Here is a 27,522-nt window from a genome sequence, read left to right as displayed (position 1 = left end):
TAGCCCAAAGGTACCAGAAAGACAAATAATTTAAACTAGTAAGTGATTTTCATAGGTTCTACAACAAAATCACCTAGAATCTCAGATGATTAAATTTTACTGGGAAGCAATCTAGGATGCTTGGATACAACATAGCTGAACATACTTATGCCAAAGGTTTGTCAATTAAACAACTGAGATTCAAGGATAACAAGGCAGAAATAGTTTCATAATTTTCAACACAGTTCTTCAGATAAAATATGACAGACTGGTTGCATACATGGACCTCAGAATATTTCACTTTTCAGGAAGCACACCTTTCAACTTCAGACAACACCCAGCATCTACATGCCAAGAGAAAAAGGAATGCAGTCATATGGAATCAGTTAACAATTACAGCCAATAAACAAATCGGCTGCAGTGGAAATCCACGTTTGATATTAATAAGCAGTGATTCATATGAAGTGTCATATAGCTCTCCTTACTTAAAGATTCATCATCCACAGATTTAAGAGAAAAAGTCAACTAATTACCATATGAAATGCTAGTTAAAGGTCGTATATTTCAGCTTTTGGAGATGCAAAACAAAAGAAAGGTCCTAGTGTTGAGAATGTGGGACTTTTACCTAAAATCCTGATGCAAGCATACAGGAGGCATGTCCACATTCCATAAAACAGATCCAAATGCAGCACCTTGCTGCACTCCATGCTATGAACACTTTCTATTTGTCCTTACTTTTATTCCATTTTTTTTTTTTTCAAAAAGAACCCAAGTTATTTCTTTTCAAGCTCAGGTATTTGTTTAAAACCGTGACTGCCGAAAAGAGTGCAAAATCCAACTACAGCATTTAATCTGATTAAATGCCACTGTGTCACAATTAGATGTCACTGTATGTTCACTCTAATCCCGAAAGCACATGCAGCATGAAAGGAAGCCATGGCAATGTACCGCTCCAGGTGCAAGCGCACGTAACGTATATACCCAGCACCAAAGCAAACCCTCCAGTGCTCTGTACTCTCTATTTAATCCTGTCCGCGAGTGAAGCGGGCGCCCAGATAGGCGTTTTGCTGGATGGAGAAGTTGGAACCTACGTGCTTCTCCCGCTCCCAGCCAGCCGCGATCTCCCCAGCCCGCTTAACAATGGTAGCAGTGTTCCAGTGGGCAGATCTGCCCTCAACGGAATCGAATCCCCTTCGCCTCCCAACGCCGAACCCGTCGCCCATCCCCAGCTCGACCGAACGGAGCCCCAGTCAGCCCAGCGGTAGCCACCCGTGCGGCGAGAGCCCCACTCCGCTCCCCGCCTTGACTCCCCTCCGCCCGGGCCGCCGCTCGCACCTGGCTGCGGCTGACGTCACCCCCACCGCCCCCCGCCTGCTGACCCCGGCCCGGCAGCGGCCCCACCTGCCCCGCCCGGCAACCCCCTCGCCGGGTACGAGCACACGGGGTGAGTGGTCCCGGCGGCGACCAGAGGGAGCGGGAAGCGCCGCGCTCCGGCACAAGTGCGGCCCCCTCCCCTCCTCCGCCTCACAACACGCCCCCTCCTGCCCCTGCTATCGGGGACGACAGGGGAGACAGGGGGAAAGCGGCTCCGCGGCCGCGACGTGCCTGCCTGCCTTCCTCCGCCGCCCCCCGCACGGACAAAAGGGAGGGGGACAGCACCTGGTGGGGGCCGGGCCGGTCCCTTTGTGGGGAAGGGGAGCGGGACCGCGGGCTCGGCGATGGGGGCCGGTCCCGCCTGCCGCAAGGGCCGCGAGGGAAGGGTGCGGGGCACTTACTCGCCGGCCCGAGCTCCCGTGCGCTGCCTCCCCTCGCCTCACACCTTCACGCCGGTCGCCTCGGCCCCTCCCTCCGCCTTCGCCTCCCGCTGAGGCGCTGGAACTTCAAACGGCGCCTGCCATTCCGCGCGCGCTGCGGCCGGCTGGCGGCTCCGGAGGGGAGGAGGCGGCGGGGGCGCGTGCGGCCCCGGCAGTCGCGCGGAGCTCCCCGAACGCTTCACAATAGGCGCAGGACAGCGCGTGTGTGTGTGTGTGCGGGAGGAGGGGCCTCTCCCGGCGCGCCGAGGCGGGAGGGAGGGGAGCCGGGCTGTTTACCCGGCGGTCGGACCCGACCCCCCCGCTCGATGCTGGGGCTGGTCCATGCGCCGCCGGCCCCCAACCCCGCGACGTGAGGAAGGCGAGCCCACCCCACCCCGCAGGCGGCAGGTGGTACGGTCCGACCCGCCGGCTCCCTCTCCCCAGTACGGGCGGGCGGGGCCCGCCATTGTGACGTACCCAAAACCGGCTACTGGCGGCCAATCAACGGGAGGGGGCGTGACCCCCTGGGGCACAGCCCACCCGGACTGCCCGGCGGGAGGTAGGGGGTGTGCGGGGGGCTTGGCGCGGCCCGGGGTGGGCGGCAGCAGCAGCAGCCCCGCCGACTCGGGCGCCCCGGTTGCTCAGCGGCCCACCCCGCTGCCGCCTCTCTCCTGAAGAGAGGGCGAAAGTCCTTTGTGTCCGGGAGGAGGTGGGCGCCCACAGGCTTTCGCGCCCGCCCTCTGTCGAACGTGTTCTCTCGCCGTTACGCAAGGTGCAGGCGAGCGCGGGGCAAAACCCCAAGTGCCCGTGACGGGCCGTAACCTCCCGCTCGCTCGGTGGGCGCCCGAGTCGCCGGGCGGTAGCGCAGCACACGCTGCGGACGAGCCGTCGGACTCTCGCCCGTGCCGTCGGCCGGAGGCGTGCTCTCCGGGAGCGGGAAGTTCGCGGTCGCGCTCGTCTCGCCGGCAAGAGCCGCGCCATAAAGCTCCGCTCTCCGGACGGCAGCGGCCGCGTCGCACGACCCGTGCCGCCTGCTGTACCCTCACACAGCCTGCTGTGCCTAGGCTGGCTAGGGCCGCGTTGCATGTTGGAGCTTGTAGTCCCGCCCAGGAGTCCTGAAAGGTTAAGCACACACATCGGCAAAGGGAGATCATCCCTCATCCAAATGCCCGTGTATCCCTCAAAAGGCCATAATTTATCCTTTAAATCCTATTTTCCGTTTTAATGAGCTATCTTTTAACCTGCAGGCCCACACCGCTCGTCCGGGGGAAAGGACTCGAAGAGCTCCGCGGAGCTGCCAGGACCTACTCGTCCCGTCAGCCCCCGCGCCAAGATGTCGGCGGCTATCGCCGCGCTCGCCTCCTACGGCGGCTCCGACTCGGAGCCCGACTCAGAGCCCGAGGCCGAGGGCAGCTCCCAGCGCGCCGCTGTGGTCGCCAGCCGTGACGCCGTACTGCACCTCCGGGCGCCGCCCGCCGCGCCCCCGGCCCTGGCCGTCGACGCGGCCCCGGAAGTGGCCGTGAAGGTAAGGCGTCCCTCAGCCGCCTGTGGCAGCGGGGCCCGCGGCGCTTTCCGCCCGCTGTAGCCCCACCGTCGATGTCCAGCGCTGGGGACAGTCTGAAGGCAGCCGGGGGAGGGAGCCTGACGGACGGATGCGGGGCCGGCACGGGGACGTTGCGACCGCCTGGCCCTGCCCTGGTCCGCGATGTGGGGGCCAGAGCTGGGGATGGAGGGCGGGCGTGTGCCCCGGAGCTAGGCTGGTGAATCCCACTGGCGCGTTGGTGCTTATTAAAGCTCATCTCTATTTGAAAGTCGTGTCTTGTTTGGAGTTCTTGGGGCACTCTTGGTTTCTGTTCCCCCGAGTTTAAGATGTTCTTCTCTTTGCCCTTGTGGTGGAGTGAAATCGGTACTTGATAAGCTGAGTGCAGCTAAATCCCGGTCTAAAAGAGCAGCCTGAAAGCTGGTCAGTGTTTCTGTTTGTATTCTAGGGTTGCTTGGGAAACCTTAATTTTCCAAGTTCAGCGTTATATCAGTTCACTTTTATGGTTCTAGAAAGGGGGAGGATGTTGATTTGGTTTGAGGACTTTATTGCACGCAACTAGTTTCTAATCAAAGGCAGACATCTCACCGTAACATCTGTCACTGTGGTGTTGTGTTGCTTCCAGTTCTTCTGAAGTTTCCTGGTTTGTGACAAAGAGATGGATGGAATCTTTCACTTTGTTGTCAATAGTTAACTCTCATGATATTGCAACTGATCATATTTGCATGTGCATTTTATATTGTACATACTAAATGTGCATTTTTTCGTCCCTTAGAGTCTTAGAAATATCTAACTTCTTAACTTGCAGCCTTTGACAGACTGTCTCATACAGGCTTTGAAAGAAATGCTAATTGACACGTGTAATATATTTTGAGTGTGAATGAGCATTCTTTGCCTGTTTTAAGGCCGTAACAACAGGCTTTCCATTGGCCATGCCAATACAAAGGTTTTTGCCGTTGTTTGGTGGCTGACATCAAGGAACGTTTCTGAATAAAAAAAATAAAATAAACCTCTGATGGAGTTTTTTGTCCTTGGATCCGTTCTTTGATCTGGTTTACAATGTAGCTGCACAAAGGCTGTGCCACCACAGGTAAATACCCAGTGCCATAGTAGAAACAAGCAGGTGGAGGAAAGAGATTGTAAGTAGCATGTTTCATTCAAAGCTATTTGCCAGGCTATGCCCTGAAAGAGATATCCACTGGTGCATCTAGGACTGTCTCTGCTGCGGGTGTTCTGCTAGCTAAGGTGAAGTGAGGTTTCTGAGTACCAAGGTTCTTTCATTAAAATGTTTTCTGTCATTTTTGTTCGAGATAATAGATGAGATACATGGAACTGAAAAGATAATGACTTCAAGCTGAGGCTTTCTGAGTACGCAGTGTACTGAATCTTCTTTTAGCACCACAACCTTCTTTGACGAGTAACAGATCATTTCCTTGTACAGCTATATCATGCCTTCTCTTTAGACTTTTATGGTTCAAGAAAGAAGTGCCAGTCTCATAGACAACATATGCTTAGCACCTTCAGTGTCTAAAAATGATAGCAGTATGAGCTTGCCGGTCACCCCCCTCAGGAATTTATCCTAATTCTTCAGAATTAGAAAACTCTTACTGAACAAACGTAAAACACATGATGTTTTGAGTGTAGGTCGCAAGAATTCTTTAAGTAAAGGGTTAGAAAGACAGCAAGCTGAGTGAGGAGGAGAACGGAGTTACAGTTCATTAGTATTACTTCACTCACATAAATGTTTTGACATGAATGAGGATCAGGAACTCTTAAGTGCATGGATATGTATTACACAAAGGACCAGGAATGGATAAGAAAAGATAGTGGTAAGAGGAAAGACTAGAAGGATTAGTCATCCAGTAAATATAAATGGCAGCTGCATACAAGTGCATTTTTGGCAGTTGAGAATGTAAATCTTAAGTGGTTGGTACTCTGCACATTAGTTCTGATCATTGTGCCTGTTTCTGGTTCAGAATTCAGCCTGTTCACTTGCACAGATGTTAGATTTGTGTATACTTAAAAGAGGAATAGGTTCCTAACTCTATTAGCATGGCATAATTGTTAGCACACTCAGCCACAGCATTTGTCTTTTTGTTGTTGTTACTTGAATGTGTATATCAAATATAGCCCTAAGATGTTACTCCAAGACATATTTCTTTATTCTACAGAAATCTGCTGGGTCCTTGCCTCGAAGTACATCATACAAATATGTGGTTTTATTGATGTGAAAATATTTTTTCTATAACTGAAAACTCTACTAATGATTTTAGAAGTTTGAGAGAGTGGCTTTTGTTACTCTCTCCTTACAGTCTGCTTGTTATAATAGGCTTATTGCTGATCTTGATGTTAAATTACTCAAGTAATATTGAGTTATAATTATTGATTACTTCAATCTAGTAATACTTTAACTATTTTTAAATTGAATAACTGATTAGATGAAGTGTATGTTTCTGCTACTGTTTTTAGCACCACTGAAGTGCTGAAAATGTTGCAGTGCCTGAGAGAAGACAAGAGAGGAAGAAAGTGTGTGCTTCTGGTCCCTTCATTCAGAAGAGGATAGATACATGAGAACTGCAGAAAGTTCAAAGAAGGGCAACCAGGTTGAAGAAGGGTCCCGCTTCTGTGTGAGAAATTACTGAGGAGGCCAAAACTGAAAAAGAGATGACTGAGTGGAAAAATATGACAGAGACCTGCAAAATCGTTAAACAGCAATAGAGGGGGTTGAATACTCACTGTCTCTACCAGTACAGCAACTATAACTGGTAGGAGCTGGGTTCAAAACAAACAGAAGGATGTAGTTCTTTTTGCAACATGTAGTAGGGCTATTCCCATGCCAAACAATATTGTATATGCAAGAAGTTTACACTGTTACAAGGAGAGTCTGGACAAGTAGTTGGAAGAGATCCACTGAAGGAAGAGATACCAGTAAATCCAGTTTTTTTTTCAAGCTCACAAAGTCTTGGGACCTGAAAATAGTTGGCTGTTGGGAGAGTGCAGAAGTAGTATCATGTACAGTTGCCCTGTTCATACTCTGCTCTAGGCATCAAGTATAGTAAGGCTGATGTGGGAAGAGTGGATAGATGAATCAAGGTATTTTCTTACTCCAGATAACATCATCAGGTTGCAGGTGAGGGTGGCTGTGTTGTTGACAGAGGCTCTTCCACATATTTACCTTCACTAATGAATTAAAAATGCTGAAGGAAATTGCACATTCTGTGAAGAAATCACTTTCACAGGAAATGTTGCAGCTACAAGCTTTGCTTGTGGAGAGAACATTTACTGTTTGATGTCTGTCAGTTCAGGGTGAGACTTGGATGGGAGCACATTTTACAGTATTGATCTACAGCGTCTTGTTCACTGGTTCTGAGGAGATGATACTCAACTGGCTCGACATCAACTGGGCTGGCCTGGCCCAGTACAGGAGCTGGTGGGTTTGTGTTGTCTTTAATGTGGGAAGGGGTTGGAAGTCTCTGGTCTATTTTTCTTTTGAATCTAGTTTACCTTTGGCACTATGCAGGTGTCCAGAAAAACACGACTTCAGGGGAAGAAATAGACTACAGTCACATTTTTTAATGTTCTTCAAAACATAATCCTTGCCCAGCTGTGGAGAGAGAAGTACAGTTAGTTTGCAACCATTCTGTAGCAGTCATGAAAATTAGTGATTTGGAGGGTGTTATTTGTTAGGAATGCCTCAGCTTCTGTTAATATGGTGAGTTTTCCTGCATTCTTTTCCACAAAATATCTTATAGAGAATAGATGTTTAGAAGTTGACATCATGCAAGATGCTGTACTCTAGCCTAGTTCAACAAAACCGTTTAACATATGCTTTTCTTCATGCTTTCTTTTTATTCTGTTGAAGCTAGTGAACGGACGTTTACTATTAAGAGTGTATGAATGCGTAGAATGACTAAAAGCTAGTAACAACCAAATTTTAATGTTGGGAATTCACTGTAAATGCCATTCATCTACTGGTAATAAATCTGAAAATCTTTGGAATGAGATAATATTGCATATTAGACAGCCCAAGTGGTTTATGCAAGAATGAGAAAGTGACAAACTGCTAAAGCCTCTGTGGCTCATGGGATACTAGATTTTAATTTAATGGATAATTAAAACTAATTAAATCTTATGCAACACAGCTTGCCCTTTTAAACTATTTGGCTAATTAGTAATGAATTTACCTGTGGAGAAAGGAATGTTGTAGGTTTATTATATAAAATGTCCAGAAAAAAGAAAGAAACACACCATAGGCATTGCAACTCTTTGCTTGCCTGATACGAAACTATAAGACTCTGACCTTTGCTTTGTTCTAACAAACTTTGTGTTTAGACAAACAGTCGAGATTTACCTGTGGAATTCTGCTTCTAAGTGCATAAACAACTCTCATTAAACTTAGAGGTAGCCACATATTAGCACAGTGGGCATATTACAGAATTTGGCTGAAAATGAAAAATATTGTAGATTAAAAGGACTGTGAGTTGTCTTAATGTAAAAAATATATTCTTTATAAGGAGCACTATTAGCATCCAGTGTTGCAGCGTGTGCTGCAGCTTGTTTCTTTTATATAAGGTTTTGCTTTGATGCCTATTACAGAGATTGGGCCTGTTCTTAACTCAAAGGTGGTTTTTTCTTGCATACATATAAAACTTCTAGCAAGCTTTTTTTCTTTTTTGTTATTTTCTTTTTTTTTTAATTATTGAACAATATTGGATTGTATAAATCAAGTACTTTTCATAAGTGGTAACAATTTTGGTTTATGACATTCAGGCAGGGTTTTTCTGAAGAAAAACAGGATTGTGGCATGTTTAAGGAATCTGTGAGAAGGAAAGCTAATCTGATTTATGATCTAAAATCTCTTTTATTTCCTGTGCTCTTTCCTGTACTGACTTTTAACTGGCCAAAGGGCCTTTATGGTGGGACTAAAGGAGGATGCCTTGGTAGGAGCTAGACATTCTCTGGTCTCTAGGGAGTTATAATGAAGCACCTGTTTGTCTACACTTAGTGTCAAAAGCTTCTTTCTGTCTCAGGGTAGATTCCTCAGGAAATGTTGATACTCCAGAGTACAGCCCTGAGTGCCATTCCCCAGTGATAGGGTGAAACACAACACAGAAAAGGCAAAAGGAGAATATTTAAGTATCAAATTATTTTTTTATCTAATCAAATCATATTTGAGCTGTAAGTCAACCTAATACTGCAAGTAAGTATACATCATATCTATTTAACAAAAACAAACAAAACAATACAAAACCCCCACCACATCAAGTAATTCAGTGGTTAGGCATCCTATGCTTATTTTTTGCCTTGCATCAAGAGTGATACTTGCATCTGCCTGGACAGACACTCCTTTAACCTGTCTACCAAACCACAGTGAATCTACAGACTGAACAACTTCAGTGTTTGGCTGTCCAGACTGTTTCCGCTAAGTTGTATAATCTGAATCTTTTTTTAGGCTGAATTAGGTTGCTCAGTTTTTCTATACAGGTCACATTTTCCTAGACCTTTGATCATTCTTTATTTTTCTTTTTTGGGCCCTTACCAATAGCATGTCGCTTACTGTATTTCATCTGGGCTCTAGTCACAGGTGCTGAGAAAAGCAGAGGTGACATGTAGAGCTGAAGTTTGTGGCTCCGTTGTATTGTCTTCCACGAAAGCCGTAGTCAGTAAAATATGACTTCTGAAAACCTTCATTCTTCTTTTGCAGGTTATATGGGGTGTACCACCTTTAATGATAGTGCAGCATGCCATGAAGCCCATATTTATGCAATTTCCAAGTTGCAGCAAACACAAGCTGCTTCTCTGCCAATCCTGCAGCTGAAAGTTTAGCTTTCTCTGGAGGAGCACTGTATCTGTTTAAATGGACGGCTTCTTGATGTCCCCTTTTACGACTCCAGTGCCTTTATGAGTGGAGTAATACTCAGTCCATCACTGAATTCACAGGTGCCCTTCTCTTTCAGCCCAGCTGCTGATAGTCTGCCAGCCCGCAGAGCCACTTGTGTGACGCTTGGGGCATAAGTGACATGATGAATTGCACACCTTCGGCTTTTAGATAAATCAAGACGTGTTGTGTGTGACCAAAAGAAAAAACGCAACACAGCAGAGGGACGTGATCCTTCAGATTACCTTATCTCAGGCACAGCTCTGCCAGACTGCTGCTCCTGTGATCCCTTCCCTGTTCGCTGTAGCTGTGGCAAATGCATCTAGAATGCATGCAGCCAAGTTCTGATGGCTCTTGCCAGCATAAAGGGTCAGTTATAAAACCTGTTGTGTTTACTTTTTTTCATTTTCTGTGTCTTAGAAAGCTGAGTTCTGCTGAAATGGTCTGATGATGCACGCAGTTGGTACCCAGTGATCTTCACCATGTGCAGAGGTTGCTGACGAGTTCTTTCCTCTCATTAAAAAACAAAACAAACAAACAAAAAATAACGCCCCAGTGTAGACAGCCTGCCAATTTGTGAAGTGGTCGATGGACTAGATTAACTTTTTTAATGTTTCTGTTGCCTACCAGAATCTTGTATTGCTGTTCAAAATGGTGTTTATGAGATGCTGACCACAGGATAATTTGCTGCAATTTGAACCCTTGCTGTAGACTAAAAAGTTTCAATTCGTTAGAATACTGAAAAGGTAAACTGGACAGTTGGGACGCATTCAAATTATTGTATAGTTTAAAGCGAAATGGCATAATGAAAAAATAACCATGGTGTGTTTCAACAGCATATTAACAGATCATCATTTGATGTCTAAATGTATGAAAGCATGAGTAAGGCTGGGGGTCTTGTGGAGTGTAGCTCTGACAAATACAACATGTGCTTCAATTTCAAGGCTCGGTGGTTTTCACACAGAAAGACTGTGCCTGTGGTGGTCTAGGAGTGAACATATTGTGTGGCTTCCAAGTGACTCAGCACTGTTCCACCAGCAGCGAAGTAGAACCAGAATTGCTATAATCGTCCATCAGAGGATCAGCTTTCATGGCACAATCTGTTTCTTTTCTCAATTACTGAGCAGCATATAATGGGACTTAACAGGGAGAAAAGAGGAGGAAAAATAGCAGAACTGAAAAATTCTTGGCATTTTTGCAAAAATAGATTTTTCTCACTTTTTCAATTTAAAGAGCAGGAAAAAAAACTGTCTTAATTTCAAGTAAACTGCTGTTTAAATGTCATCGACAGTGGATCAGATAAATTTTGCCATATTATCAATGATACTAATTTTATTTTTTCAAATTATTTGATGGATAAAATGTGAATTCTAGCTGGCAGTGCAAGCTGTATGATGTGACTTGATAAAGTTGTCTATGGAAAATATCCTCAGGTCATGGAGCTGTGAAAGGAAATATAAGTGTGCAGGTAATATGGGTTAGGAAATAGTTTTGATATGCTCCTCCTGTTCTACCTGAGGATGAAGGGGTCTGGTTTTGTTGCTGAGTGACTGGATTAGCCCTGCTGTGCTGTTTCCAGGCAAGTTCACAGTGTATGAAAGTTGGGGCTGTGAATGGAGCGGTAGCTGTTGTCAACCAGGCCCCATGAATTGGGAAGGTGGTGTGATGGGAGAAAGGAGATCAGTTGCAGAACTGGCAGTGTTGAGGGCTCAAGCAAGAGCAGTGCAATGGCTCAACCTACCTCTTAAAATAATTGGTATACAGTGAGATTAAACCCTTCTAGTTGCACTTAACAATTCTACGCTAAAACAAAACAAAAGAATACAAAAAACCCCATGCTTTTTTCCTTTTTTTTTTATTTTGGAGCAATTTTAACCAACTATTATCAAGTAATAAACCAAAGACCTTTAGGTGCTGTTTTTCTTTTCTGTGTTCTAGAAAACCAGGTTTTAAAACCTTTTAAGTCTTGCATGCCTGACGAAATTTGTTTGTAATTGACCTGCTGTTGAATTGAGGAGAAAAAGTGCTTCTGGGCACGGCATGTCAGAGAATAGTGAATAATGTTAAATAAGTAAAGAACATGCCATTTTACTCTTTCAAGATTCTATAATAGAAAGCAAGATTCAGTTTGTTCAAGGTAATTTTTTATTAAAGAAGTGACTGCTAAAATTCAATCCTCTGTTGTGCTGCTTCCTTCTGTGCATTGCAAATGCTTTTGGATCCTGTAAGCACTGATTAAACACTGGTGCCAAGATAGCTTTTTCAGTATAATTTTAGGGATATTATCAATATACTAGCACATTGTAAATCCCTTTCAAATGCGTTTATTCTAGAATAAAGGTACAGGAAGCAATACCAGTAATAATACCACAAAATAACATTCTCCTTCATTAAGTAAGCCCTTAATTGGAGCAAGGAGGAGGCAGGGTCAATTTAAGATCAGTGTAAATGAGCCTTTGTAGAGCTTTGTGAAACCAGATCTTTTTGAGCACTACCACCTAATCAGCCTTTTTCTTTCCCATCTCTGTCTTCTACTTCAGCTGCGTGTGCCCCTCTGAGTTTTTCCCTTTGAGTTGCCTGAGAAGTTGTTCTTTTGGTTAGCTCCTCTGTCTCGTCCATTCGTCTGTTGAGTTAAATTTTTTTCACAACAGGCTTCAAAATGTGTTTTAATACTGAAGCTGAATTACCCATTTAACTTTTGGTAAAAACTTGGAGAATAGGGATCATTGGATTCTCTAAAACTCATTGTTATGTATGTTTGTTTTAATGTCTAATATTTTTTCCCAACTATCTTTCAAAACATTTACTTGTGGCTTCTGCCTTCTACCTTTTATAGAAATCTAGTTTTCACAGTTTTGTGTTAAATTAGTGACAGTTTTAATTGGCTCTCCTTTACAAGTCTGTTTTTCAAACATCCTCAAAAAATATAAGCTTGCCTCCAGTCTTGCTACTGGTTTTAAAATGTGTACCTGAAGTCTTTAAAAAAAAAAGTACATGATACACATACAAAATTCCACATGTATCTTAGACTGAATTTCTCAGTGAGGTTGTGACATTGGTTTTGCAATAAATATTCTTTAAAAATAGAAACTTTGGCCAAGCTGTTATTTTCTTTTCTAGTGCTAAAAGTGTCAACTTGAACTACAGCCCTCATTTGGTCTGAAATGGGATAATGTCATATGTTTAAAAGTCTGTATGGGAAAAATGGTTGATTAATATGTCTGTTTTATTTCAGGAAGATGTGGAAACAGGAATCCACCTTGATCCTGCTATCAAGGAAGTTCAGTACAATCCTACTTATGATACCATGTTTGCACCTGAGGTAAGGAACAATATTGATCTTTAGAGCAGAAGTGCCTTTGGCCTAAAGGGTAGGGATTCTATAAATCTTGTGTGAAATTCATATAAGATGTCTTTGGATGCATGATGTACTTTGGAGTCTAGTTTGGGCAAATTGAAAAAAGATTCTATGCAGGTGTGTTGGTATTTTGAATGAATTTTAATATTCTGCATAAAGCTGTTCTAAGAATAATCTTTAAGTGTTTATAAGAATTATAGCTACAGGAATTAAAAATCAAGCTAGGAAAATAGCATTATAAAGATATTGAGTAAAACATGAACTGCATTAAAGTAGTCTCTTGCTATTTTTACATTTTTGTTATTTAGTCATTGTGCCACTTAGAGCAAAGTGAATGGTTGTATGTTTTGTGGATATATGGCTTTTAAAAATAAGATTTTAAATGAAAATCCAAGCACTTTCAGTGTAACTATTCACATCAGTGTTAAGTATTTTAGTAACTTAAGCTATGCTAAGTGTGTGTTGTGATTGAACCCCAGCTGGCAGCTGAGCCCCACACAGCCACTCACTCATTATCCCCCAGTGGGATGGGGAAGAGAATTGGAAGAGTGAAAGTGAGAAAACTCGTGGGTAGAGATAAGGACAGTTTAATAGGTAAAGCAAAAGCTGTATACACAAGCAAAGCAAAACAAGGGATTCATTCACCACCTCCCATGGGCAGGCAGACGTTCAGCCATCTCCAGGAAAGCCACGCTCCATCACACATAATAGTTACTTGGGAAGACAAACGTCCCCCACTTCCTTCTTCTTCCACCAAAATATATACTAAGCATGACATCATGTGGTACGGAATATCCCTTTGGCCAGTTGGGGTCAGCTCTCAGCTGTGCCCCCTCTTGGCTTCTTGTGCAGCCCCAGCCCATTTGCTGATGGGGTGGTGTGAAGAGCTGAAAAAGGCCTTAACTCTATGTAAGCACTACTCGATAGCTAAAACACCCCTGTGTTATCAACACTGTTCTCATACTAAATCCAAAACACAGTGCTGTTCCAGCTACTAGAAAGACTAGACACTATTCCAGCTGAAACCAGGACAATGTGTATAATGAAAAACCATTTTAGGCTGCATTTGAACTGCCTGGTGCCATGTGAACCACTTTCTGTTTTATTATTGCTGACAGGATATCTGAAAGATAAAAATAGCTGTTCAAGCATTTCACTTTTTTAGTATTTAACTTGGTCGTGCAGTTTGTCTGCTGTTGGACTACGGCTTAGCATTCCAGGTAGACAAGGCTGCATCAATCTGAAATTTCTACGTTCATTATACTGCACATTTAGAAAACGTTTTGTGGAACCACATAAATTGTGCTTTTCATAGCAAGCTTGCATTTTGCCACAAACCAAAGCCATGAAGCGTGTGAGCAAGAGTACTGATTTAAACTTAACATAGTGTTACCCTGTGTAAATGTTTTAGTTAGGGAGGCCTAACGTGGGACAGCCTGCAGTGTCTGCAAATATAGCTGACAAGCACAGGAGTTACAATTAAATTTAGTTTTATATTAGGCTTAATGTGTTGCATTTGTTCGTATTCACTGTTCTTTTTCCTAACCATGGTATGGTCAGGAAGACTGGCATTTGCGATCTTGCAAGGAAGGGTTTCATAAGGGTATTTCCTGGAATAATACAGCAAGTCGCTAGTTGCTTTTTAAATGCATTAAAGTATTGTTGGCAGTGTAATTTCTGTATTAAGAACAAGAATTTAGTAGGACCTCACATCTTGGTATCTCCCCCTTACAAGGGACAGTATGCTCTGGTTTTGTCTTCTGAGTGCTTATAGTGGTCACATACTTAGTGGCAGTGGTTTGTGTCAAGTAGTTGATATTGATTTGTCCTTTGTACCAGTAATACAGGTGAGAAAGTTCAGTCATGAAATGAGCTGTTTAGAGCAACTGTGTAAGCCATCACTGTATAAAATAACAGACCAAGAAGCTTATTCTGTAGCCGTAAAGTAATAGAAAGCCAAAAGGATTTTGCATTACAATTTTTGAAAGACAGATCTTTCAATTTTTTATTTTTTTTTTCCCTGAAAAACTACATGCATAGGAATAAGGAATTCATAATTCTGATATGCTTTCTTCTAACATTGTTGATGTAGTTTGGACCAGAAAACCCATTTAGGACTCAACAAATGGCTGCACCTAGAAATATGCTTTCTGGATATGCAGAACCAGCTCACATCAATGATTTCATGTTTGAACAACAAAGAAGAACATTTGCAACCTATGGTAAGTCCTTAACAGTGGAATTTGCCTCCATCTTTATTGTGCGCAGGTTGGACAAAATAAGTCGTTCTCTATAGGACAGTTAATAGGACTGCAAGTTCTGTAAATTACTTTTTAAGAGACTTACTAAAATGGGAAAAAGGTCTTCAAATGTGAAATGTTCTTTCAATGGGAAAAGGTCTTTAAATGAGAATCCATAAAGCTGGAAAGGATAGTATTTATTTGGGAAATCTCATTTTATAATCACCTTTGAAAGTGTAATCAAGTGTATGACCTACTACCAAACCCCTCTTAATTAATCCTTCAATTAGTTGCATCAGTGTAAAAAACACAAATCAAAATTTCACCCTTTTAGTATGACAAATCACTGTAGATCTGTTATGCAAATAGGTTCTTTCATGTGATTTCAACTCAAGGTAGCTTTCAAAACCAAAAGAAAGCCTTACTGAGTTGTCAGGTTCTTTATACTGGTCACCTCTAGATACAAGCTGAATGAAAAGGGATTGAAGAATGTGGGAATATGTTACTAAAATATTCTTAGCAAAGACAGACCCAAATGTGTATCTCTATATTAGTGACCATTATAGGTGCTGTTTCCTCATCTTGAACCTTTTCACTTGTACATAGTTTCATTTGAAAAATGGAACACTTGCATTTTGAAGGGGCTTGATTTTCAAATAGAATTTTTATGGATTGTAAGAAAAATTGATTTTTTTTTTTTAATAGGAAAAACAGAACTGGATTCTAAGCATCCTTTTGAACATGTTTGAAAGAACAAAACTGATACAACAGTGGTTAATTTTTCTTCTGTGTTTCATCGCAAGCTTTCATTTCTGTTTTAAACTTTATTTCAAGTGCTTGCCTTGCAGATATGAATCTTTGTTTTCAGATGAAGTATCACTTTATATTCTTCAAATTCAGTCTATTAGGCAAGTTCTGATACTTCCTGTTAAAACTTAAAGTGTCACAACAGTCAACTTTTTGCACAATGAACTTGTGCCTTTATTCATATTTGCTTTCTAAAGACTACTCCCTCCAGACAGTCATGCCTCACAATCAGCTCTCTACACGAGTCACCTGAACTTCATTAGGGCTTTATGCATGCATGAATCCACTTACTGCACTCTATGATGGACAAGGTTGGGACTTTATTGCAAATAAATGTGGGAGCCATGTATTACAGTGCAACCTGGAAGAAAAAAATACCTAAAATCAGAGACTCTTAACAGCCTCAGTTTATCTTCATATTTGGATTTTATTAGAGGGTTTTCTTGTAAAAATTGAAATATATTTAAGACTTTTTCTTTTCTTTTACACAGTTTTAGGTAATAAGTGCTTTTCACTGGATTGTTAGGATGTGGAATATAAGAAAAATGCCAATATATAAGAAATGGATGTGTAGTTCCATAGCGTAACTTGACAGCAATTTTGGTGTTAGAACTAGATGAACAGTTCAGTTAGGAGCCCATTCAGGATCTGAATAGGCAAATTAGATTTTGTTCTGTTAAATTAAATGTTACATTGTGTGGGCTGTGCATTTGTGTGTAGAGTAGATATTGGGAAAAAGGATCTGTAGGCATGTGGTGTTTGATTTTTTGGGGTTGGTTTGTTTGTTCGTGAAGTTTAGTTTGGGGGAAGATAGAATTAGTAAGTACTCAAAGCTCCTGCTGTTGGTTTATATCATCAGGGTACAGCAACTGCTTTGAAAGCTGTATTACAGGAGAGTATAAAATATGCTTTCAAGACTGATAACACTGGCAACTGTGCCACTGCCATATTCAGCTTTCTAGAAACGTTCAATAGATAATGATCTCAGTATGGTGAAAATGGACCTATGAAAAGGCTGGAATAGGCAATTTAAACTGCAAGAACAAGCCGAAGTTCAAGCTACAAGATGCAGTAAATGAGCATGAAATCCTGGCTTACTGGAATGTCTGTTAAAAACAGCATTCATTTAAGCTGTCAAAAAGTTATCTATTAAAAACTCAGTAGTTTCTTTTCCATTTTTAAGGCAAAGACCAAGTATAAACACACAAGTATTACAGCTAGGCATAAATCTAAGTCATACATGTTTTTAATGATTAAGTAAACGTTCTAGTTAAAAGTTGCGGATCTTGAGAGTTCTGTCCTCTGTGAGGCTGTTTAGCTCCATTGTGCTAAGGCTGGAGGTCTCAAACAAATCTGCAGTGGCTGGCATGTAGATAAGCAGTGACTGTAAATGAGAGAAGAGTGTGGTACAAGACAGAGAAGGTGCTACATGGGATTGTGTATCCAAACCAGCTCAGCTAGTGCAGAGTCTCCAAAAAATAAAGTAAAAAACCCTTATAAATCATTCTATAAGTTAATACATATTCAGTGAGAAACTTGTGTATTAATCACAAAAAAACCCAAATATATTTTGGCAAATGACCTTTCTCATCTGCCACCATTGCAGTAAAGTACCTCTGGTTTGAATTTGTGGAACTTAACAATCTTCTAGTTTGACCTGATATCCCCAAGTCTCTTGTGTTGGAACACACAATGAGCAATCATTTCTTATTCACCATTTCTTTGTCATTCCTTACTCTATAGATCTCGGACATAACTTCAATTCTTCCACTTGAAAAGTTCTGGTCAATCTTCTTGTTCCTTTGTTGCAGCCTTTCTATGCCTATGGCAGTGCTTGTTCCTCTCTGTGTCTCTTTTAGTTCCACTGTATCATTCCTGAAATAAGCAGCAAAAAGCTGTGTACACCGTTTAGCGTGTAATCTCTCTGTGAATTTGTTCTGTACCTTAATAAAGTGAGAGGCTTTTCTCTTCAGTGTTTTTCTCTACAATTTTGAGTAACTTTGTAAAAGCTAATTGCTCCCTTTTACCAGATCATTCATCCGTATGTTGAACAGTATGGACCTGAGCATGGATCCACCAGCAACTTTGCCGTGCTGTGGAAACCGACCATTTATTCTTGCCAGTGTTTTAGTAACTTTTAATCAATTTACCATGTAAAGTCCTGTTGGGTTTTTGAAGTGTCTTTGAGGCACCTTGGAATCAGTCTAAGTTTTGTAAAGGTATCCAACATCAACCAAGCTTTGCTCGTTCACATGATGGAATGTCACCTCAGAAATATTCTGAAGGTTTGTCATTCTGATTTATAATTTGCTGTACAGAAAGATGTGTCTGCACTGCTGCAATGTATAGTGCTCATCCAAATGCCTACTCATTGTTTTCTTTATTATAGTTTCTACTGTTTGAAACTTCCAACCATACAAATGTCTGGTTGGTTGACCTGTAGTTCCCCAGATCTCCTCTGAAGCATCTTTTGAAAGTTGGCGTCATATTTCATAAGTTCAGTTTCTGTCATATTGAGGCGGTATTAGGTGAGAGTTTTAGCACTGTGAATTTGGCTTTGGATCAATTGGATGTCTACTGCCGATTTTTTTTTACGTTTCATTTGACTCTTTAGTCTCCTGACATTTCACTTTGAGGTAGGTATTTTGTCATGTTATCCATAAAGAAAGATTCTAGCACAGGAGCCTCCCCAAGCTCCTTCCTGATGCTCTCTTTTTTTCATTCCTTGATCATCTGTTGACCCATATGCTGTCTGGTTTGCTCTCTGTCCCTGCAGTTTTTGACAAAGGACAAGTCTTAGTTTTCATACCTTATATGATTTGCTCCTCGCTTTGCAGGGACACTACCTTATTGCAGTTCTTACTTTAACTGCTGGAGTTTGGTTCTTTGTATTTTTCACATTTGGATGCAACTTCAGCTCTTTCAAGAACAGCTCCTTATTTCTGATAGTTTCTTTTTACATACTGCTCAGCTGTGCTCACTTCCTTCTGGTGTCTTTAAAGTCTTTTAATAGCTGGCAGGCATTTGTTCTTTTTCTCCAACATGATATCTTTGAAGTGTCCATGCATTGGGAAAAGGCTTTACTGTTTGGTGCTCACTTTCAGTTCCTTTTGAAAATCTTCTTTATATAACCATCTTGTTTGGAGATTGAGATCATTGTAGTAAATGTTTTTACAGCTTTCTTTGCTTCCTCAACAACACTGATTTGTTGATTTATACTGGTTTCATCACACCTTGGTACGAGATGTGCACAACCTACTACAAGCAGGCAGCAAAAATATCTCTTCTTTCCCTAGCACCTGTTTAATCTCTGTTACCATTTCATGGTTGTTGCATCTTCTGTCTCAACAGTCAGTAAGGGAGTCCTGTCAGCTGTACTCACCACTACTTAAACCTGGAATTTTAATCCAAAGGATCCTTTAGTGCTAGTTTACACTGTTAACTTGTTAATCTGATTTCTCTTTAAGCTTTCTGTACCATATACCATGTTTTTCCCCACTGGTATGACCCTCTTATTTCTGTATTCTTTCTATGTGGTAAAGAGTGTATTCTATCCAATTATGTCAGTATTGTCCTATGAATTGCATTAGTTTATTAATTTAAAACAAGATATTCCAGTCTAACTATGTATTATTATTAGCCTCTGCCATTTGTATGCATGCTTGGGTTTTCCATTTCACTGCCCTCAGTTTAAATAGGATTCTGTGCTTCTTGCTATCCCTGTTATCTGAGGTTTCAGATTTCTGTGCTACCTTTTGCTTGAGGATAGGGCTTGTGTGTCATTCCAAATTGCTTATTTTCTTTGACTATTGACTATCCCAAACTATTTCATCAAAAAGCACTCTTTAAACCTTCTTAGTACCTACAACCTTTTAGATCTAGGTAAGACCTACCCATCTCAGTAAGGTTCCCTTCATTCCAGGAGTTTGGAGAGGTGAAGTTGACACAGGCACTGGAGATGTTTTCCACATTAGGTTTAAGATCTGCAGCTTCTCTTTGCAGTAAACAACCTTGTAAGAATGAGCTGCCCTTACAGAATATATTTTATATAAATTCAAAACCACCATAGCTTAATTGAGTCACTTTTGTACTGTCCCTCAGTCTATGGAAAACTGAGGAAGAGCACAACAAATGCAAACCTCAGATCTCTGGCAGATCAACCAGACCTCAGCTTCTTTATCAAGAATGTCTTTGTGGTACCAGCACATGGAAGTAGTCAGATACTTGCTGCTGTCCTTATTCTTTAGGGTACAAAACATTGTAGTTCAGGCATGTAATTCATGAAAGGAAAAGCCAAACCTTAGACTGCTCTAGTCATTCTCCATTTCTTTTTTTTTTTTTTTTTTCTTTCTGAAGTCTGGATTTTTCATCCCTGACCCCCAAGAGGTTGTGAACCCCTGTTATTGTGGATACAAGCCTGCTTCTCTTGACTCTGACTCCCCAGAAGGAGTCAGGAGATATTCAGGTCATGTATCCGCAGACAACAGCTTGAAAGCAGTGATCTAGTCAGATCTATTGGGTCAGAATTGCTTCAAGGTCATTCCTATCTTTATACTATTTTGCATGGGTTTAAAATCTACACAAATATTGTAGTTGTAGTTTTTTCATGAGTGTAATAGTTGAGGTTTTATTGATACCACTGTGAAACTTCTATGCTGCAAATTTAAATGAAACTATTTTGTGTATTCCCTTCGGTAGCCATATCAAACCATAGGGTCATTGCTATCTCTATATTTCACATATTGAAACTACCTTTGATGCCTTCAGTTTTTCACTTTCAGTCCTTCATCACCCTTTAGACTGACAAGAATGTTTTTTTCAACCTTTTCTTAGGCTTTCCCCCCGCCCCCCACATTTTATCATTCTTGTAACTCTGAATTTTTATCTAAATTGTTCTTTAAAATACATTGCTTGAAATGGGACATGCCAGTCTAGGTTAGGCCTAACCATTGCTGTTCCATGTTTTATATAGTTTTTCCTTTGCAATAAATCTCAGATTTCTTTTTTTTTCTCATTAGTGTCAGATAGATTTGTTAAGTCTATCAACACCACTGCCCTTGCAGACCGGTTTATTTTTCCTGTACCTAATCAGTTGGTATTTGTCATTTAGTATGTCTTTGCTGAAGTGAAATATTTCACACTTGTCTTTTGTATCAGCTGCAGATTTTACAGGTACGTGATCTCTTGCTGATGGCATAATCCATAAAAATATTGAATAAAATAGTCTGGGTGGGCCATTTTGTGATCTTGTATAAGATCTCCCAGTCTGATGGAAAGTCGTTAATAATTGCTCCGTGAGTCTGACCTTTTTCTAATTGGTAACCAGTTTTGCATCTGCAGTTTCAGGTAATCTACTCTATTTTGAATCCATTCATGTAAGTCAGTCTTATATAATTTCAGCTATTAAAGAGAAAGCTTTCTCTCCAGGAAAACAAATTTATCTTCACAAGCTATTATGATGGATGTAAATGGCCAAAAGCTGAACTAGCATTATTTTTTCCAATGTTGTAGTCCTTGGAGCAGGGCTGAAAGGACTAGGGAGTCTTAAAATACAAACATCTGTTTATTCTGTATCTGTACCCTCACCAGAAGCACTCTCTTTTCTTGATAATTCCCCTTGGAGCTCCATTAAAATTAAAAAAATAATTAAAAAAAAGGCAATATACTCTCCTTAATTCTGTGGGTGTATGTAAATTTTCAGTGTCAAGCACAGTCAGGGATTTTTACATGCTGCACACAAACTGTTCATGAATATGATAGAAAAAAAACATTTTGTAGCTATTTCAGTACCCAGTGCTCATCCTAGATGTGGACTGCTTCATTCATGCAGCATTTAGTATTTTAAAGTCTCTCTTTTGGAGGATATTAATGTCTTACTTAATAAGAAACAGTTTTCTGTCCATGAATCTCAAAGCTCTTTACGAGTGTTCAGTAACTTGGTTATGGCAGGATTACTTCATCAGTAAGACTGATACATTAAGAGCTTAAAATTATTCTGACTTGGAAATAACACTGCTGATTTTTTTTCATTTACTCATGTTATGTGCAAAATCTACGGTCGCTTTTACCTCTTACAATTGTGGGCACTTTATTCTCTGATTACTTTGATTCTGCGGAGAGGCCATTGCAAGCAGAAGGGGTCAGTCCAGCCGAGTTGTTCCGCGTACCTGAGCTACCTTGGGTCTCTGTTTGCTGCCTTGCACAGTACCGTGTAAACATACTTTTAATTAACTGTCTTTCTGGAATGCACATTGGAGTCTGATTATTATTAAACCAACATTTTCAGGTGCACTGAAATGATGGATGTAGGTGGAATTGTACCTTTCCTTGCTAAAATGTAGTGTGAAATATCTACCTCCTGAATAAAACTGAAGGAGACGTAGGAGTCAGGGCACATTATAAGGCATACCAGCTGCGCAGGATAAAAGCAAGCTGTCTTCTGCAGCTGCGTTTAGGAGGCCAAGCCAGATAGGAAAGATTGTCTTTCACATATCCACTAGAAAGTAGAAATTGTTCCGAGCTTTGCCATGAGAATGATGCTGGACCAAATTCAAGCCAGCTAGAAGTCTCCGCTTCCACGGGAAGCTGCGCTTGGCCCAAGGGCCCTATTCATTGGAATACTGTCCCTCTTTGACGAGCATGGAGCAAATAGAGTCCCAGAGACTGTGTCAATACAGTTGGAGGACAAGTAAACCACTGTATTGATTTTGACATAAATCCAAAGTAATATCTCTGCTGCTACCAGAAACCTTATAGCTTGGAAAAGAACTCACTGAAACAGTGGCTTGATAAAAGCAGGAAGTTAAATTAGCAAAAGTCTAATTGCAGTGTCTGCTCAGTTTGGTTATCCATGGAAGTAAATCCTAAAAACAGTCGAGAATACCTAAGCCAAACAACAAAAAAAGATTGTACTGGGAATTTGTATTTCATAAGAGGGCATTGGTATATATAATATTTCTATCCCTATATCATATTGACGGAACATCTGGGCATAGATAGTTCCACAACTGGGTCTTATGAGGTTTGAAGCTCCAGAGTTGGTCTGAAAGTAGATTGCTCCTTGTGTATGGGAACACTTGCTGTGTTAATGAAATGGTTAATTTCAATCTTTTTTTTTTTTTTCTCCAGCATCTAAAAATAAATGAACTGGGCCATCTTCTAGGAGAGTAACCTTTCTGAGAAGTGATTGGGGAGATGATCTCCTTTGGCTATTGGGATGATGTTGATAGGTTCTCAGCTTGTACCCACCCAAGTGCTTTTATGGTCCATTGGTCTCTAGGGTGGACTGGGTAATCTCCCACTGTTCGTGATTGTCTCTATGAATCAACAAAAACATAAGAATTAAATTATATGCTATAAGATTTATTAGATTTTGTGTATGTGATTATTTTTTCCAGTGGTTTAATATCTTCATTGCATCTTCTTTTTTTTTTTTTTTCCTCTGTTTTTCCTTCCTGATATGGAGAAATTCTCATTGAGTCCTCAAGGGACGTTTTGTCACTTTAGTAATACTTCATAAAAATTTGGTGATATGTCCACCAGGGTGCAGTCTTTCCAAAAAAAAAAAAAAAAAAGACACGATGATCAGTAGCTGCTCAATGCACCTGTTGCTTGGAGAGTATTAATAGATGAGTTTATTTGTCTGTCTTATTCTCATAAGATCATGCTATCCACTTCAGGAGAAATGGAGAAAAATGCAAGATATGCATGTTGAAATGAGAACCTTGGTTTCAAAAACTGTAGATATCCTGAATATCTGTGAAATGCTGATACATTTTATAAATTACTTATAGCAGTAAATGCAGCAGCTTTGGGTTTTGTTTTGCTGTAGGGTTTTTTTGTTGTGGTGTTTTGTTTTTTGTTTTTTGGTGGGGATTTTTTGTTGTTTTTGGTTTTGTGGGGTTTTGGTTTGGTTTGGTTTCTTTTTTTTTTTAAAACGAGACTCAATAGCTGCAATCAGGAATGAAGATGTGAATACTTAATTCTTTTAAAAATTAAAGGTCTTCACTGCTGCCTCTGATACCATCCATGTTAGTTAAAGCAACTGCTTTCAAGTTGAGGGAACAAGTTTTCCTAACTCTGTCAGGAGGAGGATGAAATAATTTCTGCTGGAGGAGACAGAATATGCACAAAGCCCTACAAAACTTTTTTTTTTTATTTCATTTTTTTCCCTATCTCTGTCCTCAGAGAGCTGGAGGGTGTTCTGTGTGCAGCAGCAACCAGCTGGTTTCAGCATGACTTTTTGGCTTCTCCAACCAAGGAATAGTGCCATGAACTAAACCAGCACCTGTTTAAACTCACGTGTCACCAAGATAAGATTTTGAGCTAGGCTTTTCCTGTACCATGTTACAACATGTTATATGTTACATATTATAACAGCAAACTGATCCGAATTCAGTTTTGACCTTGATTGGAGCATGGTTTTAGGTCAGGAACCTGCTGAGATCCCTTCACACCAGAAAGATTCTGTGACTTTGCTCCCTGTGACTACCCTCCCCTGGCGTCTTATGTTTACTGCTGCCTATTATATTTATTTGCTTCTCTATCTTGTACAAATTTAAGCATGCTCAAGGACCTCATGGTAATACTTAGTAGTAATTCTAATACCCAGGGGCAAGTGAAAAGTGGATGGGATTTCAGAGTGTCAGCCTTTACTCGTCCCTAGCTACTTGGGAGCTAACAGGAAAATAATGATGGAATGTAGGGGGGCGGGACAGAGAATAATATAAGTTGTACAAAACCAAAAAACTTGAAACAACAGTATTTTATTTCTCCTCTTGTTCTAGGTTATGCATTAGATCCCTCTATAGATAACCCTGAAGTTGCTACCAAGTATATTGGTTCTGTAGAAGAAGCCGAAAAAAATCAAGGTAAATAATTCAGAATCTGATGTAAATGACTTGCAACTGATAACTGTTGCCGTTTCTTCTTCACTAAGAAATGAAATAGTTTTCGTCAAAGGAAGGAATTATGAGAGACTTACCCATGTCCAAAGACAAAATAAATGAAGAAAGGTTGCAATTGTAATGTGAAAACTGAAGATAGATGTTGGGGGACTTTGTTTTCCTTAAGTAGCAAATATTTCAGGCTATCATTATTCTAATTTCAAATTAGGATTTGTAATTAGAACCTAACAGGTACCATTCCATTAATGGAATTGATTTGTATATTTGAAATAGAGCTCTTTGGTTCTCTTAAATTCTGTCTTAGCTAAAGTTGTCTTGGGTCTGCATTAGGATACTTGTAGCCTGGACAAATGGCCTTTAGTGTGTTACTCAGTAACAAACTGATTGCTCAGGGTGCAACCTCTGGCATTCTGTTGGCAGTTGCGTGTTATTTCTGCGTAGCAGAGTTAAGCTGTTTGGCTTATTTGGAGAAGAAAAACCATTGGAAGGTTGCCAAATGGTAAAGGCATAGCATGCCACTGGGAGGACTGACTACCAGAGGCATGGGGTTTGTAATTAATACTTTGATACAAGATATTTAACACTCAAAGTGGCATATTTGCATTGGAAAATTGTACCTGTGTAAACTTTACAGTTATGCTTTCCCTTGCAAGGCTTTTTCTAACATACTATTTGCGTGTGTATACAAAGGTTCTTTATTTTTCTGACCTGTTCCATGGAATATATCCAAGGTTATTTCACTCTTTCCAAAGTAAGATAAAGACAACAGACTTATTTTGACATAGCAGCTACAGACATTAGACAGAAATGGCTAAGATTAAGTTGTTTCAAAAGCAAAAAAAGTAACCCTTTCATAATGAAATTTCAGTAATTTATTTTAAGAAAATTCTTCATTAATGTATGATTCCTTCATATGATCATTAATTTTTATGTTGCTTGTTTCCCCTTATTTATACAAAACTCTTTTTGGCTACTTTGCGCTAGATGAGTAGAACTGATGCTGTAGGAAAACATTGTTTGAAAATTGCACATAATTGTATATACAACCTTATGAAGACTTTCATGTAATTACTTTAAATATTTTTAACTTTAATTGTTTTTCATTCAATATCTTTATCATTTAATAGTTTTGACAAATGGAATTCCAAGGGTACAGCAGTTGTGAAAAGCTAGTATTTATATGAAAGAACAAGATAGTGGTTGGAGGCAGATGGCTGTGTCAATGGGGACAGACTTTTCAAAAGGGCCTGTAGCAATAGAACAAGGGGTAATGGTTTTAAATTAAAAGAGGATAGGCTCAGGCTAGACGTGAGGATGTAATTTTTTACAATGAGGGTGGTGAAACGCTGGCCCAGGTTGCCCAGAGAGGTGGTAGATGCCCCATCCCTGGAGACATTCAAGACCAGGCTGGACGGGGCTCTGAGCAACCTGATATAGTTGAAGATGTCCCTGCTTATGCAGGGGGGTCGGACTGGATGGCCTTTGGAGCTTCCTTCCAACCCAAACTATTCTGTGATTCTACAACCTTTTACTAAATCAAAATATAGTTATGGTTGGGGTTTTGGGAGATTTGTCTTACCTTGGTTTTGAGGAGGTTTTTTTAGAAACTGAGATCAGAAACCAATTGTTAGGACTCTTTTTCAAACACAGCACTATTTAAAGTATTGATGTATTTGTAAAGTCTGCAAACTTATTGTTAAAAAGGCATGGGTACATGCATGTTTAAATACTCTAACAAACCATGACATGCATTTTAAGTGGTTCCTCTGCTGCTGTACATAGTTAGCAGTGTTCATAGTTAGAAAAGTTAGCAATACCTTGGCCCATTTCGCTCAAATGCTTTTTTGATTTTGCTGTGCATATTGAAAGGAGTGCTGGTGGTGTTTTTTTCTTTTAAACTGTCTATGGTATGGTGTTATAGTCTGTGTTAGCAGCTAGGCAGTGTGGTGTTTGTTTCTTCAGGTTTGACAGTGTTTGAAACAGGACAAAGAAAAATTGAAAAAAGGAAGAAATTCAAGGAGAATGATGCATCTAATATTGATGGCTTTCTGGGACCGTGGGCAAAGTATGTTGATGAAAAAGAAGTGGCCAAACCATCAGAAGTAAGTACTACTTTAACACAAATTGTTAGTACATGACAGTGGTTTTAACAGAGATCCAGCTGCACTAGTAGTTTTTCCAAGCAGAAGATCCATGCTATGCTTTAGGATGATAGAAACATTTAATTTGATATGTCCAAATAAGGTGTTCTGAATATTTTGCATTCAACTATTTTCAAGACTGTTTGGAAATAAAATTCACTACACACTACTGTGTGTAGAGTGTGATTAAAAGATATTTATAAACAGAAGCAGCTTGAAAAGAACTGAAAGTAAATCTTGTTTAAAAAAGAAAAAACAAACAGAAAAACAATTACCTCCCCAAAAAAACTCTCTCCAACCAACAAACATCCTTCTTGTTCAGTCAGTGATGCTTAGTGGTAGTCTATGAATAAACAGGTAATTTTTTTTTTTTTTCAGTGTACGTAGCTTTTTAAATTATTCTGGTTTTGATAAAGGTATTCTCTTTATTGAGGCTTAGAAATATTCCTAATCTCATTTAGCAAATAAATACGTTATTAATATTTGGTTAATGGTAGTGCAGTTGTGGATTTTATTATGCGATTCTAAACACTGAATTTTCAACAGTTGAGATCGTGTTTTATTTTTCCAGGAAGAACAGAAAGAGTTGGATGAAATAACTGCTAAGAGGCAGAAGAGAGGAAAAATAGATGATGATAAACCTGGAGAGGAGAAGACTATATTACATGGTAACGGCATCTTCCTGCCTGTTCTAATTTTCTTGCTCACTGTATTTTCTTGCCTGCTGTGTTAATTATTAAGGATGGCAGACAGCCTCGGCAGTTTTGCTGAGGCACCTTGATGTTTTTGTATTGGAGATAATAGCGCTCACGGGCATAAGCATAAAGGACGAGGAAAGAGATAAACTTGAACTAATTCTACTTCATACTGTGAAGAGCAG

General features: G+C 40.5%; 2 protein-coding genes across 4 annotated transcripts in view; one reads left to right on the top strand and one right to left on the bottom strand.

Moving 5' to 3' along the window:
- WASF1 (WASP family member 1) overlaps positions 1-2,160 on the bottom strand; it is a 92,546-nt gene extending 90,386 nt beyond the window's left edge. For 2 of the 3 annotated variants that reach the window (XM_065834663.2, XM_065834664.2), the window contains exon 1: positions 1,755-2,160. The gene's annotated coding sequence lies outside the window, so the exon portion shown is untranslated. Of the gene's footprint in view, positions 1-1,380; positions 1,452-1,754 lie in introns of those variants that run through there. The other variant, XM_065834666.2, reaches the window with a different exon arrangement.
- An 893-nt stretch (positions 2,161-3,053) lies between these two features.
- CDC40 (cell division cycle 40) overlaps positions 3,054-27,522 on the top strand; it is a 39,598-nt gene continuing 15,129 nt past the window's right edge. The window contains exons 1-6 of the mRNA XM_065834667.2: positions 3,054-3,297; positions 12,426-12,512; positions 14,641-14,770; positions 24,382-24,465; positions 26,464-26,603; positions 27,214-27,310. Coding sequence (XP_065690739.1) covers positions 3,106-3,297; positions 12,426-12,512; positions 14,641-14,770; positions 24,382-24,465; positions 26,464-26,603; positions 27,214-27,310 — 730 coding nt within the window. The 5' untranslated portion in view covers positions 3,054-3,105. The remainder of the gene's footprint in view (positions 3,298-12,425; positions 12,513-14,640; positions 14,771-24,381; positions 24,466-26,463; positions 26,604-27,213; positions 27,311-27,522) is intronic.

Source organism: Patagioenas fasciata, chromosome 3 (genome assembly GCF_037038585.1).
Source record: "Patagioenas fasciata isolate bPatFas1 chromosome 3, bPatFas1.hap1, whole genome shotgun sequence".
Lineage (NCBI taxonomy): Eukaryota > Metazoa > Chordata > Aves > Columbiformes > Columbidae > Patagioenas > Patagioenas fasciata.
This window is presented reverse-complemented; position numbering and strand designations above follow the sequence as displayed.